The 18,300-nt window shown below is 45.1% G+C and overlaps 2 protein-coding genes across 3 annotated transcripts in view; one reads left to right on the forward strand and one right to left on the reverse strand.

Annotated features, from left to right (window-relative positions):
* The first annotated feature begins 49 nt into the window (after window positions 1-49).
* trim110 (tripartite motif containing 110) overlaps window positions 50-18,300 on the forward strand; it is a 37,281-nt gene continuing 19,030 nt past the window's right edge. The window contains exon 1 of the mRNA XM_034556027.1: window positions 50-579. The gene's annotated coding sequence lies outside the window, so the exon portion shown is untranslated. The remainder of the gene's footprint in view (window positions 580-18,300) is intronic.
* On the reverse strand, window positions 5,096-17,842 carry mmp14b (matrix metallopeptidase 14b (membrane-inserted)). 2 transcript variants are annotated; one of them, XM_034555994.1, is made up of 10 exons: window positions 17,198-17,842; window positions 9,921-10,069; window positions 9,687-9,809; window positions 9,176-9,483; window positions 8,553-8,714; window positions 8,132-8,292; window positions 7,911-8,049; window positions 7,661-7,811; window positions 6,767-6,882; window positions 5,096-6,659 (listed from the first exon to the last, which is right to left on the reverse strand). In XM_034555994.1, the coding sequence occupies exons 1-10, from the start codon at window positions 17,294-17,296 to the stop codon at window positions 6,190-6,192; spliced, it is 1,878 nt and encodes a 625-aa protein (XP_034411885.1). In that variant the 5' UTR covers window positions 17,297-17,842; the 3' UTR covers window positions 5,096-6,189. The 2 variants fall into 2 exon arrangements, with proteins under 2 accessions (XP_034411885.1, XP_034411886.1); XM_034555995.1 differs by lacking the exon at window positions 17,198-17,842 and adding an exon at window positions 13,938-14,055 and having other exon boundaries at window positions 5,922-6,659.

The following is an 18,300-nucleotide window of genomic DNA, read 5'->3' on the forward strand; positions in this document are numbered from 1 at the left end:
TGCAGAAAAGCTAAGCACATAAAGGAAGATACACACATTGACCAGCGACCATACGATCTATGTATGGCAACGGTCTCCTTTTCCCAGCAAATCCTGCGTCTGCCCTCTCCTGTTCCATCTCTCCGGTCTTGACATTCATCCCGCTGAGCTCAGCAGTGCTCCTATGTAATTACAGCCCTATGGTCGCTGAGCAGAACATTTTTCTGCCCTGATGCAACACAGTGTGTCTGGACTCTGAGGACCAGCGAATCCCTCGCCCTGGCATCTCTATAGACGACCCAGGAACACCGTTCCCACTGAAGCAGCCTGCTTGGGATGAGAGAGCGCTCTTCAGAAACATTTAGTCCTTCATCTCTCGTAACTTTTGTTCAGCAAGCGGGGTGATGGATGTGTTGGCCAAATGGGAAGCACGAAGAGATCAAGTGTTAAAGTGAGAAGCGGGACTGTGGTAACTGAGGGGAGGCAATAATGGCCGCTGTCAATAAGCCTACAATATTGAAGCAACGGGGGTTTCCTCAAAGAAAATGTCCTTCCTGCCTGGAGATCGTTCATGACACCCAACCACAACCTCACGTGTTGGTAAGTTGGTCTCTCTGGGATATATCTGCCTCCTTAATGTTCTAGTTACTTTCTACCGTTGCCCCTCTGCTGGGCAGGTATCACGCGGTTCTTGTCTTTTTTTTTTTGTCTGCGTCAAAAAACATCTGCTTGCTGCAACTTGCAGACCGGAACAAACCACACACGAGTTGTTTACCCCGACTTTCACGGCTTGTTTTCGTCTTCGACAGTCGAGAAGGACTCGACAGCGAACAGAGTTACGACTCCCCCCCCTCCCCCCCCAAAAAAGGTTGCTATTTGCTCCGCATTTGTCTTCCTCTGTTTATTCACTGGTATGGCTCCATTGGGCGAGACACAAGTGTTTGTCATTGGTTGCGAATATCAAAAAGAATGATTAAATATTGAAATATCTGAGATTTGACTGGCAGCGACCGGATCTGAAGACTTAAGATGGTGATAGTAATGTGTGATCTAATGTCTAGAGAGCACACTGTAACCATTGGAGGTCGATGCCTCACAGGAGTTTCTTTAACATTGAAACCCCAACTAAGACATTTTTTTAGTTTGCTTCTACCACTTTTTCAAATGCACAACTTCAACGGGCGAAGCTGCCCACTGCGACTAACGCAGCGTCCTTTGCCAGGAAGGCCAGCTCAGTAAGAATGCCGGATCTGGCTGTGATCCTTCCTGTAAATCTAAAGTGGACCGGCTGGACAGCCCCGGGACCAGATGTGAAGAGAAAAAAGATGACGCAAGACCATGTTCTTCTTCTTTTTGTTTATTTAGACAGAACCGCTGGTGACTGCGCAGCGGACCACCTGTGTCTCAACGCTGAAGGCCTCCCTGACCAGCCAGTCAGCTGTGCAGGGCCGCTGACGAGTGGCGCAGTAAAAACAATAAGTTTTCGCTCTGTAAGCAGACCCCCCCTCCCCCTCCTCGGTGTAACCACATGGGCCTTTGTGTCCAGCGCTGTCTCAGCATAGAGGCCCACGAGCTCCGCTTTCAAAGGCACCGTCTGATGTGGCCTTTCTGATCTCTGCATGTCTCACTGACTCCACTGACTTTGAGTTTCACTGACTTTAGACCATGCCCCCTCCCCCCCCCCCCCCCCCCCCCCACACACACACACACACACACACACATACTCTTATAGATCTCCTTGTGTTCTTTGACTTGTGTTCTTTGGCTTCAGTCTGGAAGACGCACGCAACGAAAGTTTGATATCTGGACAGTAGGTCTTACTCCTCCAGGAAGTTCCAAACTTCCCTTGATGCATACACACCCTTCCCCCTCCTCTTTCAGTCCTCCCCTCTTGTCTCCCCCTCCCTGTATTTGTGATGACATGTATGTGCTTATGGAAACCAGATGTGACTTGTTGCGCTGGAAGAGGCGAGAGAGAGAGAGAAAAAAACATGCATGAGGTTGTGCGTGACTTCATTAACTGACTACAGGAGATCTAGGGAGGGTGGTTAAGGGGGGGAGGGGTCTTGCTGCTTCTCTCTTGTGGTCTTCAGAGTCCAGACAGTGACTGTATATATATTTAGTTGCCAGATGAAATGTGCCCACAATCCTGACCAGGGCCCTGAGCGAAGCAGGAGGGGGGGGTTTCCTCGCGGATATGGCTGGGTCAGGGCGAGGGTAGCCTGAATCAGCATCTCCTATGATGGAGGTGTTTTTCTGCATGGCTCTGAAGAATAATAAAATGCAAGTTGATTGTTCAACTTCCTTGCACCTGTATCTTTTTGTCGCCCACTCAACGGCTGCCTCCGGTTTTTTAAAGAGGCCGCTCCCACGGCACCACGCCCGATTCAGAGTGCAGACATTGTGCTCAGTGGAACAAAAGCCGGCACGGAGCCGATCATCAACCCAAAACGGTTAACATATCGGATTTAAACAGAAACCTGAGATTAGGACCTCTGGAGCGCACACAAAAAAGGTTGAACAAATGGGGAAAGTTATTTTCCATGCACATCCCCGCGTGGAGCTAAATGGAATAATAAGATGCTGACACAACGGAAAAAGTATTAGGTATTGATCTCGCTCTTTCACTGGCAGCAGCTCTACTCTTAGAACTGCTCGTGTAATACTTTGTTTAAAGGTCAGCATTGAGTTTCTCTTCTGTAAAACAATGAAAGCACTCGAATAGAGGGACACACTTCCACCAAGACCCGGGAGACCCTTTTTCTGGTGTTCTGACATCTCACAGCAGGGAACGCACTGCTGTGTGATTATTAACTTCAAAGATGGCCGCTCACGCCCCTGGCGTTGTGCTTGCTGGCTTCCTGGAGCGCTTGAATGGAATTGGAAATTGTGCATATGTCAGCGGCGGATGGTGTCCTATGAAGAACTCTCATCAAATCTGCTTTTCAGGGCTAAAAAGAACATTGTTGTTTTTGAGTTTGCTATTTGTTAGAATATTGATATAAACGCTCTCCATTATCTCAAATTGCATTCTGGGAGTTGTTAATCCTCAGGTGATCATTCGTTCTTTTTTTTCTCTTCATGTTCTATCCGTGCGTGCGTGTGTGAGAGTAAGAGATGTGGCGGCGCTTTAATGATGCAAATGAAAACCACGTGTAGCCAATATAGCCACTTCAGAAATGCCCCTTTCCCCCGTCTCACGTCCCTGTTGCCAGGCAGAGTGCAACATCCACCGTTCTCTGGTAATCATTCAGACTCATTTAACGGGGAGAAAGAAAATGAAATCTTCTCTCTGAGGTCGGTCCTGCAATTACAGCATGACATTCGGGTCGGCTACGAGACACAATAGCCAAGAGCGGGACTTCCCCTATTTGGAAGTTTCCACTCATCGGCCTGCAGGCCGCTCACTTGCCAACCGGAAAGCGTCCCGCAGAAACATCAAAAAGGGGGGCCTGTTAATGACGTCTGCTGAGTGGGGGCTCGATGGGAGACGGGTGACTTTTTGAGATGAGTGGAGGAGATGTGAGGCACTGGGCGCGCGGAGGAGGCTGTGTTTGTGACTCCTGCTTTTGTGGAAAAGGGAATTCGGGGGGAAATGAACTTTTTCATTGGTTTATCTGGGGTGAAATGTGAGAGCCTGAGGAGTGGAGGTGGCTGGAAGAGGCCGGTGCCCGCGGTGCTCTTTTGTCCGGCTTTGTGAAAAAAGGAGTGAGTCATTTCGCAGACAGTGAAGAAAAAGCTCTCCAGTTACACAGAGAGGAGAGAGAGAGGGGAGCGCCGTGGGGAGGGGTTCTGCTGAGGCCAATCTTTTCCTCGCTCCGCGCAATCAGCTGGGGGCAAAAAAAACAGACACCATCAGTACCGTGACCCCCGCAGCCTGACGTCTGACCCTTGGAGATGATTTGAGCAAAGGTCATCGTGTAACCAACGGACCAAGATGCCCACTGAAACCCCAACACAGTAGAAAACCAAAGCCAATTAAAAACATCCAAACCAACCCCCATCCCGCGTCCCGCTGTGTGTCTGGCCTGCATGATGCAGTTGGAATTCCAGATGTTGCTCACGGAATTCTGCTCCATCTCTGGCATCCGAATGTGACTTAGCCCTCCTCACTCCCCCTTCAGCTCCTCCTCCCTCCTCCTTCAGCTGCTCCTCCCTCCTCCTTCAGCTGCTCCTCCCTCCTCCTTCAGCTGCTCCTCCGTCCTCCCACAAAAAGCCTCGTGACTTGTCCCTCCAGCGCCCAGCTCTTTAAGACGCTGCAGCAAAGTGGAGACAAATGGGCGCCCGAACCCTTTTGGGCACAATAGGAAAATACCTCATCATTTTCATTGCATATAGCCCCATTGGTGCAATCATATAACACATCACAGAGGCGATGACCCACTCTTTCTCAGTCATCTTTGCAGTGGGTGTAATGGCTGTTCGGCCGTTGTTCATTAGTGGGATCATTAAGGAGTGGGGAGACAGCTGAGTTTGCTGTTTGAGCTTTTATTGGCTCGTGGTGGCTGGGAGTGGACATATACACCATGCATAATGCACAAATAAAGGCGTTTATAGCGGTGCAAAAACATGCACGAGAGCATGTTTGTATTGCTATACTTGCGGGGACCTACAATGACCACATTCATCATAGGATATTAAACCTCGCCACATGCTTATCAAACCCCAGATCCAAAGAACTTGTGGTCCACTTCCCTCATCCACCTTCTCTTGTGAAGAGGCTTTGGTCCTCATAAGTATGGACAAGAACACACACACACACACACACACACACACACCGTCTAACTGTATAGCAACGACTTTACACAATCCTCTTCATCCCTGTTCCTACTTAAGCTTTGGATCCAGTCCGCTTTTTCCGACCCAGATTCTGGCCTGCCAGTTTCCGAGCCCCAGTAAAAGAAGAGTATTGCAGTCGGGGGAGCAAAAAACCTGGAGGTCCAGGAAGACATGGTGAGGACCCAATGGCGAGATCAATATGAGAGCATAAGAGGCCTCCAGTTCTGCTCTAAGCAGTTCACAGAAAGATGACATAAAGAACGGAATATTAAATGGCTTACGGAGTGAAAATCAAAGCACAGAAAGCCTTTTGAAGTTACTTTATTATGTAGGGAAAGCTTAAAAAATATAAGTGAGTAAAGAAACGCACACACACAATCTCATTGAGGAAGCTAGATGGTTATCAGCATCAGTATCACTAGTATCATTATCATTGTTAAACTACTCATAACCCCGGACTCGTAATGTAGCACCATGAATTCAAAACTACAATGAGGAAAAAAAAGGAGCCATTTTCAGATCTTCAATTTATTTCATTTGTGATTGATTCGAGGTAAAAAAAAAACAAAACAAAAAACAATCAAGTTTCAAGAATACATAAACCCCCTTCCCCATTCACTGTCCCCACACATTTATAAAATTAAGGCCACTTTAAAAACTGTATGTCACTGTCCAGCAGGACGTTTTAATGACAATGTACAACAAAAAAAAAAATTCTTTACATGTAGGACAACAACAAGAATAGTATTAGTCATAATAATAATGACAACATCATTTATAATAATAATCAACACTAAAGGGTGTTTATTGCTTTACTCTGATACGACTGTATCTCAGGCTTCAGAAAGACTTAAGCTAATGTTTTGTTTTCCTTTTAATGGTCCATACTGGCTCTGACATAGTACTCTACTGGAAGATTAAAAACCACCGTGACAACGCCACTGTGCTTTCCAAATGTGTTGCTCGGGGAACAAGAAGGCACGGAGGATCAAACGCGCTCCTCGAACATGCGAGAACATGCGTCATGGAGATGCAGGTTCCAAGCGGGAATTCACTGACCTCGGACAGGAACTAAGAATAAGACTTTGAAAAAAAAAAAAAAAAAGAGGCTAAAACAAACAGCAAAGACCTGGCGTCAGTAACCACGAGGAGAGAGAGAGAGGGGGGGGGGGGGGGGGGGAGAGAAAAGAAATGGAAGGATGGAGTGGTTGAGCGATGGAGCAAAAGGAATCTGGCAGTGGTACGAATATTGATTAAAAATGCAACTCTGGTGCTTCTCCTCCTGCTCGTTCGCCAGTTTTCTTTAATAGTTTTTTAAAAATCTCTTCTGCTCTCATTATCTGTGTTTAAGATTTCCTTCCACATTTTTTGTTCTCGTTCTCTCCCTGTCTCCTCCTCCTCCTCCTCCTCCTCCACCTCCTCCTCCTCCGTCTACACCTTGTCCAGTAAAGATCGTTGGCAGTAGAGGAGTCGGCGGGGGGTCCCGTACCGACGGAAAAACACCAAGGCGGCCAGAGTCGCAATCACACACACTAACAGGAACAGCGGCACCACCACAGCAGCTGCTCCACTGCCACCCCCTAGCCCTTCCTCCTCGTCCACTTCAATAATGATCACCTCCGTCTCCTCCTCCTTCTCCGTGTCCGTCTCCCTCTCTCTTTCCCTTTCCCTGTCTCTGGTTCTGTCCTTATCCTCCCGGTCCTTGTCCTTCTCCCTCTCTTTGTCCTTGTCGTGTCCTCCTCCGCCTCCTCCTCCTCCGCCTCCTCCTCCGTCCGTCTTGGGGTCTTCGTTGGGGCAGCCCATCCAGTCCCGAAGTGCAGATTTGGGGTATCCCGGCTCCACGCGCATCATCTGGTTGTTGAACTTCCAGTACTTGTTGGCTTTGTAGAAGTAGGTGTACGCTGGAGGGGTTGAAGAAAGAAATGTGAGAAGAACAACCTGAAAAGCAACATCTACAAGTATTGGTTCACACTAAGGTGTGAGAAAGAAAGTCCAGGTGATATCCTACCTTGGTCCTTGCTCATGAAGGCGGCCTTGATGTTGTCAGGCACTCCTTGCCACACACTAATAGCCTTTGGATAGTCGCTGTCGACGCTTCGTGAACCTTCGTTGAAACGGTAATATCTGGGTCAAGACAGAAACGGGCTATGGTGAGTTCATGGTCTCATTCAGAGCCCTGAAAGACTTGAGTCTTGACTTCTGACAGACAGAAGACCGGACTTGTAAAGAGATTTGGGAGACTTTTCTTTGGCCAAAAGGTTTTGGGACTTGTTCTTTACGTAGATTCCTTTAAGGAACATGTGACTTGTAAAAGACAAGAGACTTGACTGAAGACTTGATTAGGAGACTTGACTTTCTCTTGACCCCAACAACTTGAAAATGTGCTTTAGTGATTCTGCTGAACTAAACCATCAAGGAGATCACAATATGGGGTTTTTCTGTCAAAATATGGCCGATAGATGTTTTCTTTTTCTTTTTTTTAATAACAGCATACACTTGTCATGGACTCTGTTTACGTGGGTGGCTGTTTGCACTGTAATCCCCGATTGCCACATTTCACTATAGTGTAAACACGGTGGGGCTTAGCAAGCTTTAAAGTTCCTCCGAGTTTATTTCAATGTTTAAATGAAATGCAGGTTTGTAATTCAGGATAAGTGGCTAACGTCTGGTCCTTTACCTTATATGGTCAATATTCAAACATATCATTTCGTTGGTATTGACACAAATGGACGCTCTTTGGAATCAGTAGTTTATAAACTTCAGAACAGTTTCATTGCGGTATATAACACACACACACACACACGCACACACACACACACACACGCACACACACACACACACGCACACACACACACACACACGCACACACACACATACACACACACTCAAGAAGATGACTAACTTGTTGGCTCTGAAGTAATATGTCTGTCCAGTGGGGGTGTAGTAGAGAGCAGCGTCTATTCGATCTTTGGGAAGCCCAGTGCCCATTTCCGTTAGACTCTTCGGGAAACTAGGATCCAGAACTGATTCAGTGAATACCCAGTACCTGTCCCCTGGAGAGAGAGAGAGAGAGAGAGAGAGTTACACACATGAGATAACGGCAAGATGTTGACCGTTTCAATGTTATGTTACTATTGTGAAGCCAGACTTGCCTTTAAAGAAAACAAATTTCCCATCTTCCCTTTCAAAGGCGGAATTGACATGGGTGGGCAATCCCCTCCAAAAGTGGCCATTCGGCATGGGATATCCATCCAGAACCTGGTTGTTACGGACCCTCCAGAACCATTTATCCTGAAAGGGAAAAGAGATTTAATAAACAGCCTGCGCGTCATAACAGTCATAATACTAGTCCAACAAGGTTGTGAGCGTTTACCTTGAACACAAACATTTCTCCCCTGAGGATGGCGATGGTGTCAAAGTGTCCGTCACAGATGTTGGGGCCATAGTGAGGCTTGTCAGGTGGATATGTGGGCTCTGGGTTGGGGTTCGGCGTGCGGGGTGAAACATCTGGGGGCTGAGGGCCTGATCCAGAACCTATGTGAAAAGGATTTTAGTAAACCTAATGTCAACATTTACACTTGACTCCATCTACTGCTGGTTCTGTTGGCTCCAGTGAAGCGTAATGAGCCCCCATGGAGAAACTAAATAATCCTAGCAGCAGGCAACAGAGTACCAAGGATCACACAAACAAAATATTCAACAAAAAGCGAACGGGTCTTACACATCAACAATGTATCACTTCAGTTAGGAAAATAAAGAGAGTGATTTGGATCGCAAAGTGTCAGCTAACGCACCATAAAGTTGCTGTACGCCTCTGCGATCGTCGTCAGGAAGTTGGAAGTTGTCGGTGTCCATCCACTGGTAAAAGGGAGCCATGATGGCTGAAGGGTCACCGGAGTGCTCCAGACCCAGAGCATGGCCCAGTTCATGGACCGCAACCAGGAACAAATCATTACCTGAAACAGTGTCAACACCAAAACGTCATTTAACTCAAAATAAGTGTTCCTCTTGTGCTGTTGAGGCAATATATACTGAAGAAGGAGTAAATGTTGCCGTTTCCTCATTTTGAAGTGACTCAAAATACTTCAGTAAATCAAAGAGTGAATCATCTGCAGATCATAAGGAGATGTGTCACTCAAACAGCTGACAGTGCAACGCTGCTTGTCTGAGCCAGAATTAAACACTTCTTAATTTCTGCAGCATTAACAGAGTATTAACTCCCTTAAATGTACCGGCACAAGACTGGATATGTTGCTGCTTGTGTTTGGCCCACACAATTCAGAGTGCTGCCGACTCCCAACATACAGAGTGCCTCCCAACGTTGTGGCATCATCAGTTTTAGGGTAACCACAATTGAAAAAAGTTCCCCCTCATTTATCAAAATGTCAGTTTCAACACAGATTCAACAGAGCCTCACCGAACAGATTCTTGTTCCCAACAGTCCACGGCTCAGCCGCATCAAAGTGGGTGTCCCCGCCGATGCCGTGACTGGGGAAATAGGCATGCGCTAGGAAGCCCCCCTCTCCATCGAATGGGCTGCTGTCCCCGTGGAAACCCTCGGCGAAGAAGAGCATAATGTCGGCAAACTCCTCCACCTTGTCCCGTATGTAACTGTAGGGGATTTCCCGGAAACGAAGCGGGGTGACGCCCTCCCACACCTTGAAGGCCTTCCTGATGGCCTGGTTGCTCTCGTACTCACCCACCTTAGGGGTGTAGTTCTGTATACTGCAGAGTGTGTGGTTGTGTGAGGGTGAGGGGGGGGGGGGGGGGGGGGGGGGGGGGGGGTGAGAAAGATAAGACATGTAATTATATCCTCATTATAGAAAAGAACAATCTTTCAGTTGCTCATTAGTCCCCTCACCAGTTTGGGCTTTCTCGAGTCGGTTCATTGAGTACAAAGCTAAGTTCCATCATCCACATTTACTTACGAGAAAGTGATTTCATTCTTGTTCCACTTCAGGCCCTGGATGGCGTATCTCTTCCTCCTCAGGTTGCTCTTCAGCTCGGCCCCAAACTTATCTGGCACGCCACAGCGCGGCCTCTGCATGGCCCTGCGGAAAGACGAGACGCAGTCCACTCAAAACACGGCGGGGAGATAGCGTAAGTTTGAAAAGGCCGGCACCGTTTCTACATGCGGAACGCAGCAGTTTGAGGTCGCTCACTCAATCGTGTTGGTGTCAAAGGTGCCAGTGACGGTGAGGCCGTAGAACTTCTGCATGGAGCCGATGGCCGAGGAGACGGAGTGAGGGGAGCGGAGGGCGTGCGTCCTCAAGTCCCCCGGGGGCAGGTAACCGTACTGCTGCAGCCATGACTTTGAAGCAAGACATAAAGGAGAAACCAGTATATGAGCCATGAGACAAAATGAAACCAAGGAAACTCCAGTCTCATGACATGGGAGAAAAAAAACACTTTAATTAGAAACAGACCCATAAACAAGTCCTATTGCACCTGATTCTTGTTGTTTAACAAAGCCGATCCAGGGTAGAGGAACAACTTGGTATTATGTTGATTATGACATTACAAGTTCAAGATGTTTTTATGCGACTGCAGCAACAACACATTCCTCACTGACAGCAGAAAATAAGCTCTTGAGTCTTTCAGTGTTTTGATATCTGGATATTGGGACAGTCAGGGCAACATCATTTCAAGCACCTGGCATGTCTCTCTGTTCAATGACTAAACACAAAAGCTATTCAGCCATCGACGTTCATCTCTCCACTGAAAAACATATTTCATTTACACTACGGTCAGCATTTAAGAAAAATGCCACGCTTAAGCCGACATTAAAGCGTCAAACAAAGGCAGTTCAGGTTTCAACAAAACCCCCGCGAGACAGAAACTGAACAAGGAAACCCCCTCAGAGAGTTAAACATTAACTTCAGTTTCTACATTGAAGTTATTCTGCAGCTACTTGTTTGTGTTTCAGTGCAGATTGCAACACGTATACCTGCACACATGATGGGCAGTGAGTTCCCTGGGTCTCAGCTTAGCTTGACCTTGCTTTCCCCTGGAAAGCCATTTCTCTGCGGTGCCGGTCTGACATCTGGACCTCTACCAGCCGCTCTGCACCTCTCCCACACAGCGTCTCCTACACTCTTCCCCCTCTCAAGCGAGAGCTGATGAATAACACTGAGGCTATTGTGAGCGCAGGGAAAACCAAAACCTCCTTTGATATTCTGCTGTACACAATCACTTTGTGAGCTCGTCGTGAACTTTTGGGATGCGTTTTGATTCGCTAGGGCTCGATGTGACTCAACTTACTGTGATCTGCTTTGCATAGTTATGATTAAAAAAAGATGGGCGTAGTGGGTGTTTGGGCAGTGAAGAGGATTGGAAAGAGAGAAGAGAGAAAGATAGGGAGTGTCCCAGGGTGAGACTCAGGCCTTGGGCAACCTCAACTGATGTCTCCAGTGGAGCAGCAACGTCAGTCAGTAATTTAACTGGGAATTTCTTCCTCTGCGCATCCAAACCTCAGAGTCAAACTCTTTCCCCCACGTCCATGTCCCTGTCTTCTCCTCGTCACTCCACCCCTTCTCCTCTCCTCTCCCTCATCCCTCTCTCATGGAAAACCCAGAGACTTCAGGGTAAATACTTATAAACAACCACACCCAGAGCCACTCAAGTGTTGCTGTATGGGCATTTTCATTGCCATTCTGTTAATGGGGCAACAGCTGTGATCCCTGTTTACTTCCTGTCAGCTACAAAATAACAAAACAGAAAAAATGCTATAAGCCCATTTAGATTTAGGTGGTGAGATCTAGAAAAAACATCTGTAGCTCATCTGTTGCAAGATTCAATGAAGGCAGAACATGTTTAAGCATGTTTAATAGTGTACAGTACAAAGCAAGGTAGTGCTGACATAGATTATCTGAATATGTGTGCAAGTCTGTATGTTTTTTATGTAAAACATGGCTATACTGTGAGTTAGGCAGCAGTGAATGGCAGAATGGCATTTTGGAGGCCCTTGATGGTCTAATCTCACTCTGACATGGAGTTCTCAGTGTTTAGACGTCACCCCTGAATGAGCCCTTTCTGGTTCTGACTCACCCATGGAGCTCCAGTGGACACATAAAGACTCACTGTTTTACACTGTTCCAACACATCCACATAAGCGGAAAAGTCAAACACAAGCGTTAGCATCTCAGAATGTATATTTCACTGTGATTATAAGGAAAAGGGGTGCTTGAAACCTTATTCTTCTCTTTCAGACATTCACTGTGTTTTCTTTTCGACAAAATTAGTCAAAAGACTGCTGTTGAGTGACACTGAACACTTGTTTTATCTTTTAGGCTCACACACCTCTTTCTCCGGTCCCTCGGGTGACTTGACAAAGTCTTATTCACTGTTGCACTCTGCTATTTCTGACCAGGCTAATGGGCTGAGTAGCTACAGCAGTAGCAGGAAGAGGGAATGGTCTCTATGGCGTAGGAGAAGAGAGCCCAAGCTAATACAGTCCTTTGATGTAGAGCAGTGGTTCTGAACCACTCGTACGCGCACAGCCTTGTCAACCCATCATTTTCATTATTTATACATTACTTTTAGCAAGCAATCTCAACCATTACTTTGTGCAAACTATTTTAACTGTATGTTCAAATATTAGCTATTTTAACCCATTTATGTAGTACTTTAAGCTATTTAAACTATTTATCCATTACCGTACTTTAATCTAACTACTTAACAATTTATCCATTACTTTAAGTTAACTATTTCACTGTTCATCCATTACTTTAAGTTAACTACTTTACAGTGTATCCATTACTTTAAGTTAACTATTTCACTGTTCATCCATTACTTTTAGTTAACTACTTCACTGTTCATCCATTACTTTAAGCTAACTATTTCAACCATGTATATATTACTTTTAGTTAACTATTTCACTGTGCATCCATTACTTTAAGCTAACTATTTCAACCATGTATATATTACTTCATGCTAATTCTTTTAATTGTTTACCCTTTTAGCTAACTGTTTGCTAGCTAAATAGTGTTCCAGCACTCTCAAAACCTGGTGTTCACGTACTACAGCGGACTTAATATGACAATAGGATTTATTTTATTCAAAAACAAATTAAATTAGTTTCTAATACATCGAGCTAGGTTACTCCACAATCTTTCCACATGCACCCTGAGGTAACCTACTGTACCCCTGACTGTGAACCACTGATGTAGAACACTTCAAACTGCTGCATAAACACACTTTATATAGTGTCAACGTCACTCTTTATCCTTTAATTTCCAACAACGCACTAACATAGACAAGCACAGAACAACGGTACTTCGAGGAAGCAGCTCGTTCATATGCAGCGAATGTGAGTTCATTGTTTAATGGAAGATCCACAGGAATCAAACAGCGGCTGCTCTGGATGTCAGGAGGCAGAGTGCTCATTTTGCATAGGATGACAAGAGGGAGACGGAGGGATTACATTTCAGAAAAGAAAGAGTCAGTTGTTCCGTTTGGTGGGGGCCAATGGAAAGAAACTTTGGTCAACAGCAATGGGAGTCCAACTGAGGCATGCTGGGTATACAGCACACACACGCAGGTCCTCATGACACATCCACTCAGTCTGTCCAGAGGGCTTCAGTATTATGTCCGACGTGAGCTCCCACTACACTTGCAACAGCTCATTATTGCCTTGTGATTGTGTGCTTTTGCGTGTGTGAGGGAGTTTTTGTGTACTGTAGGTATATTCAGCGCAACAAGTTAAAATCGGACTTAAAAGAATTCTTCATGCTGTATGAAAATTTGTCCGAGCCTAATGCTGTTCCTTTAGGATAACATGTGTGATGTTACTGACCCCTCTGGCCAGAAGCTCTTCAACACGGATGTAAAAAGGTCTTTAAATGTGTATAAATGTGTGTTTAAATCCACCAGCTGCTGTCTATTAAAACAACCATTCTCCAGCCAACAACAATAAGACTTTGTGACACAAGAGTGGAAACAAAATTCATCTCTGCCAATGTCATTTGAGCATCAAGACAATCCCAAGCAAATCTCAAAGGCAGGAAAATGCTTCCCTGAGATTTGTCTCGTTGCTCGCTTCCTTTATGAACAGGAAATGAGGTAATGACTTTGCGTATTACCTTATTTCCTTTAACACCTCCTATTTGTCCTCAGGGAGGCCGCCCTCAGGCCACCCTCTGGCGATCTTAAGGATGTGGCTTTGTCTAAAAACTACGTACCCTTCTTCCTTCCTTCCTTTCCGTTGAAAGACTCGTCGGACATCAAGCTTGGACTGGTTCAAAGTTACCAGTTAAAGCAGTCTGAATTCGCTCACTGCTTAGCAAGCAAGGAAGGTGACTAATTCATACAGGATGTGTGTGTATGACAGCTGTGATCTACATCCTGTCCAATTCAACTGGATAATTGCTCCATTTCCCAACTGTCCTTTTCCCAGATTGCATCACTCGCATCGCCACAATGCCCTCCTTTCTAGTCATCAACAGCCTCCTCACTGTCTTCCCCGGCTTTGCTTTCATCATCTCGCCCCATGTACATTTATCTTCCTCTGCAGTGAATGACCTCAGCATGTAGCCATTCCTGTGTGAGTGTGCAAAAGAAAAGATCTGTGCACATACGAGATTAGGTGTGTGTATGTGTGCGTGTGTGTGTGTGTGTGAGTGTGCCAGTGAGTCTCACACAGACTTGGTTGCTGACACACCAAGGTGTTTTTTAGCGGTGAACGAAAACCCACTGCCCACTTCCTGTCTCTACCACAGACCACAGGAAATGACCTCTGCATCCTCCCAACCCCCGACTGTTCACCAACCCACTCAGACCAGCGGAACAAGAATCAACCACTCACTTAATTACACTTATTGTTCATTAACTCAGTTGGTTTGTGGAGGCAACGTATGCGATCAGAAACATCTCATGTTTGAATGAAGTAAATATAGAGACAGGAAGCAGTGTTTTTTATAAGAACAAAACTCATCAAACATAGGAGGTGAATCACTAAATGAACATAAACTTATTGAACAAACACACTTTACAGGGCACTTCAGGCCGAGCTGGCCCCATCAATTTTCTACAGAAACTTGATGGCTTTTCTACTTCCCACTACCACGAAAATCATGTATGTTCCATTGTGATGGAGCTAAAAGTTCCATTTCCTCTCATGCGGACATTAGACATGTCCGACGCCCCCGTTCATTGGGTTACCGGTTGGTACATGTTGATGTCGCTGTTCTTTTTGATCGTGTAGATACAAGAGGATCAACTCCAAAGAACTTGTAACTCATCTCCATGTTTCAATTCCTACTGTACATTCAGTTCATGGTTGATAACTATCACATCGTTGCTGTTTTCCTCCAGGATCAATTACAGGAAGAAAAAACCCCACAAAATTAAACCTTTCTTTTATTGTCAGACATTTCCGGCAGCTCTTTTTGCTGATACAATAAACATGGCTTAAACGTTGTTTTAAGGTTCAGACCTTCCGTATGTTGAATCTCCTCCAATGTGTGTCCACCATTAAAGCCTAGAAGTCATTTAGTTGATATAATAAATAGTTTGGACCTTTATAAAGACATTTGTAGCACAGCATCAGGAGAGTCAGAGCACAATGTTGCGTCATTTTTTACAATCCATTGGTATCTCATCTAATAATCCATTCAGGAAATTCCTTAAAATGTGCATCCCTAAAGCTACTGTGTTAGCCACTGGCTACATATATGCTCATTTGATAACTTTACAAACAACTCACACATAAGCCATTTGATTTATAGAGAAAGAGCATATTGTTGTGTATTTCTTACTTGATCTTAATTGGGAAATATAGATATATCTTGCTCGTGTGCTAACATATGGTGGTGCTGGGCCATTTAAACATTGAAATCACAGATTGTGCCTTTAAGTTGACCGTCTTAAGTAGGTCAATGGAGTTTTCTTCCACTGGCTGAGCAAAAATTATAATTCCGTAGGCAGGATAAAATGACGAGAGAGACGTTTGACCCCACTGTATGGCCCACCATAAGAAGTATTGACTTATGTGGGAAGCAGGTGTGTAGGGGTATCATAACGATGTCCTACAAGATAAATACAGAACTTCCTGAAGCTACGCTGGCTGTGAGGGTGGAGGACTGCTGACACTGCAGACAGATCAGATCAGATGTGACGGAACAGAACAGAGAAGAACAGGAAACTCTTCCCTGCGCTACTTAGACCTGGTATCAGCTCACTGGGTTAATACACCCACCTCACATCCTGGACAGATGTCAACAATTACATCTCCCCCATCCCTCTGAATATAACTGCACCCACAACTACTACCCCCCCCCCCCCCCCCCCCCCCCCCCCCCCCCCCCCCCCCCCCCCCCCCCCCCCCACACCCCACCCACCCCCTCCTCCATTCCAACAAAAATGGCCTCTGTCTCTGCCCGCAACCACAATACAAGCTTGTGCAATTCTCCTCATTTGCTTTTTTTCTCTTGCACTACCACTTTTGCCCTCTCAGCATTTTTGTGTTTTCCCTAGCGCTATCATCATTATGGTCTGTTTCCTCTAACCCAGGGTGAAAGCCATTCCCAGATCCCTGGGCAAACTGTTGAAATAACTGTCCATCAGGATGCAAACTTTTAACTAAGCCATGACGGTGGTCACAAACAAAACCATATTATATACAGGCCTGTGAAATCAAAGTTGTTGTCAAATCAGAACATTATTTAAATTAGAAGGGAAAGATCCTTAAATCCTACATATGAGGGCACAGCATATTTCTCAGTCACACACACATTTGAACTTTTCTGAACCCTAAATGCATTTCCTTATCCAAGCTTTGTATATCCTTCTACTCTAGATTTATTTGTTGAGTTTTAATGATCTATTTTGTATATATATTATCTGGCTTATTCCTCTACTGCATTCACCCCTCTGCATTCTTTCCTAGATTTATTTATCTGGCTTTATTCATTGATTCTGGATTTAATTATCTGGCTTTATTTTGACTTTATTTATCTGGCTTTATTCCTTGATTTTGACTGTGGATTTATTTACAGTATCAGGCTTGATTCCATAATGCCGGGTTTATTTATCTAGTTTTATTCCTTGATTATGAGTTTACTTATCTGATCTTATTCCTTGATCCTGGGTTATTTATCTGGCTTAATTTCTAGATTTTGGATTTATTCATCTGGTTTCATTCCTCAATTCTGAATGTATCTGGATTTATTCCTTGATTAATTTTTCTGGCTTTATTATATATGTATTTATCTGGCTTTATTCCTTAATTATGACTGTATTTATTTATCGAACTTAATTCTTTAATTCTGTATTTATTTATCGTTATCGCTTCATTCTATTTATGCATCTGGCTTCATGCCTTAATTCTGGATGTATTTATTCTATTGCTTGATTCTGCATTCATGTATCTGGCTTTATTCCTCTTTTGTGGAGTTATGCTCTCCTCCATTTGGCCTGTTCCTCACCTGGATTGATTCCTCACCTCTGGATTGATGTGTCGCTCCGTCGCTCCATGCGCGCTCAGCTCCCACACCACCGCCAGCAGCAGCAGTCGGACAAGCGATTTGAGCTCTGGTGCCATCACTTGACTTTCCAAAAATAATAAATAAATACAAAAATAGACAGATCTTCCTGTAACAGTTTGCGCAATCTTTACTTTGCTATTCGTCAAAACATTTTCTGTGAAAAGACGTATCCAATAAACTTGGCGCAAAACGAGTTTCCAGAAGATATGCGCCCTCTGCAACTTATTACTGGAGTTACCTAAACCACGAGAAGTGTGTGTCCAGTGTGCATTCTGCTCGCGTTTGGGTGAATGTTAACCAAAACTATTAGACCTCACTGGAAGCAGGAAGTCTGTCGGGGGCTCTGGGGCTGCAGGCTGTGCGTATTTTATGTCCAAATTCAGTTTGCGCTTTCGCTCCAGATGTTGCAGCCGACCTCGTTTTCATGAAGCAGTCCCGACTCCTCGACTTCTCTATCCTACAGCCGGTTTATTTTGATCCCCTCTCCTCTTCCCCTCTCTTCCCGATGCAGACGTGGTAGTTTGATACTCCCCGGAGACCTTTAGCTGGAAAGTAGAGGGTTGTAAACCTCCCCCTCCTGAACCAGCCCGCCCTCATGGAGGGCTGGAATCAACTGGGTGACCTTCGCGTTAGACTCGGCACGGCTTTGCTTTTACTCTTAGCCTGTGATTAAAAGCCTTATTGCTCCACAACATGCATAACGTTATAATTATTAACAACAAAGAGAGTGCAAACACTGAGCCGAACGACAAATCGACAAATTGCGCAGTTCGAACTATTTGAACGCGCAACCAATCCAAGACATTCGTTCTCCTTAAAACAAAGTTGTTACCCACACCCTTCTTTTCATGGCTAAGGCAATAACCACAAAACACTATTATTTATGTTAGACTGCTTAGGTTTTAGACACGGGGGACTCATTATCAGTTGATTGCCGGTGGTTCTTTATCTTAATGTATTTTGCACGTCACACATTGATACTGTATAATAATACTGATTTTTATTGAATGCTGTTCAAAAAGGCAACAAACTGTAAACAATATGCAGCGCCACATTGTGT

Source organism: Cyclopterus lumpus, chromosome 17 (genome assembly GCF_009769545.1).
Source record: "Cyclopterus lumpus isolate fCycLum1 chromosome 17, fCycLum1.pri, whole genome shotgun sequence".
Classification (NCBI taxonomy): domain Eukaryota; kingdom Metazoa; phylum Chordata; class Actinopteri; order Perciformes; family Cyclopteridae; genus Cyclopterus; species Cyclopterus lumpus.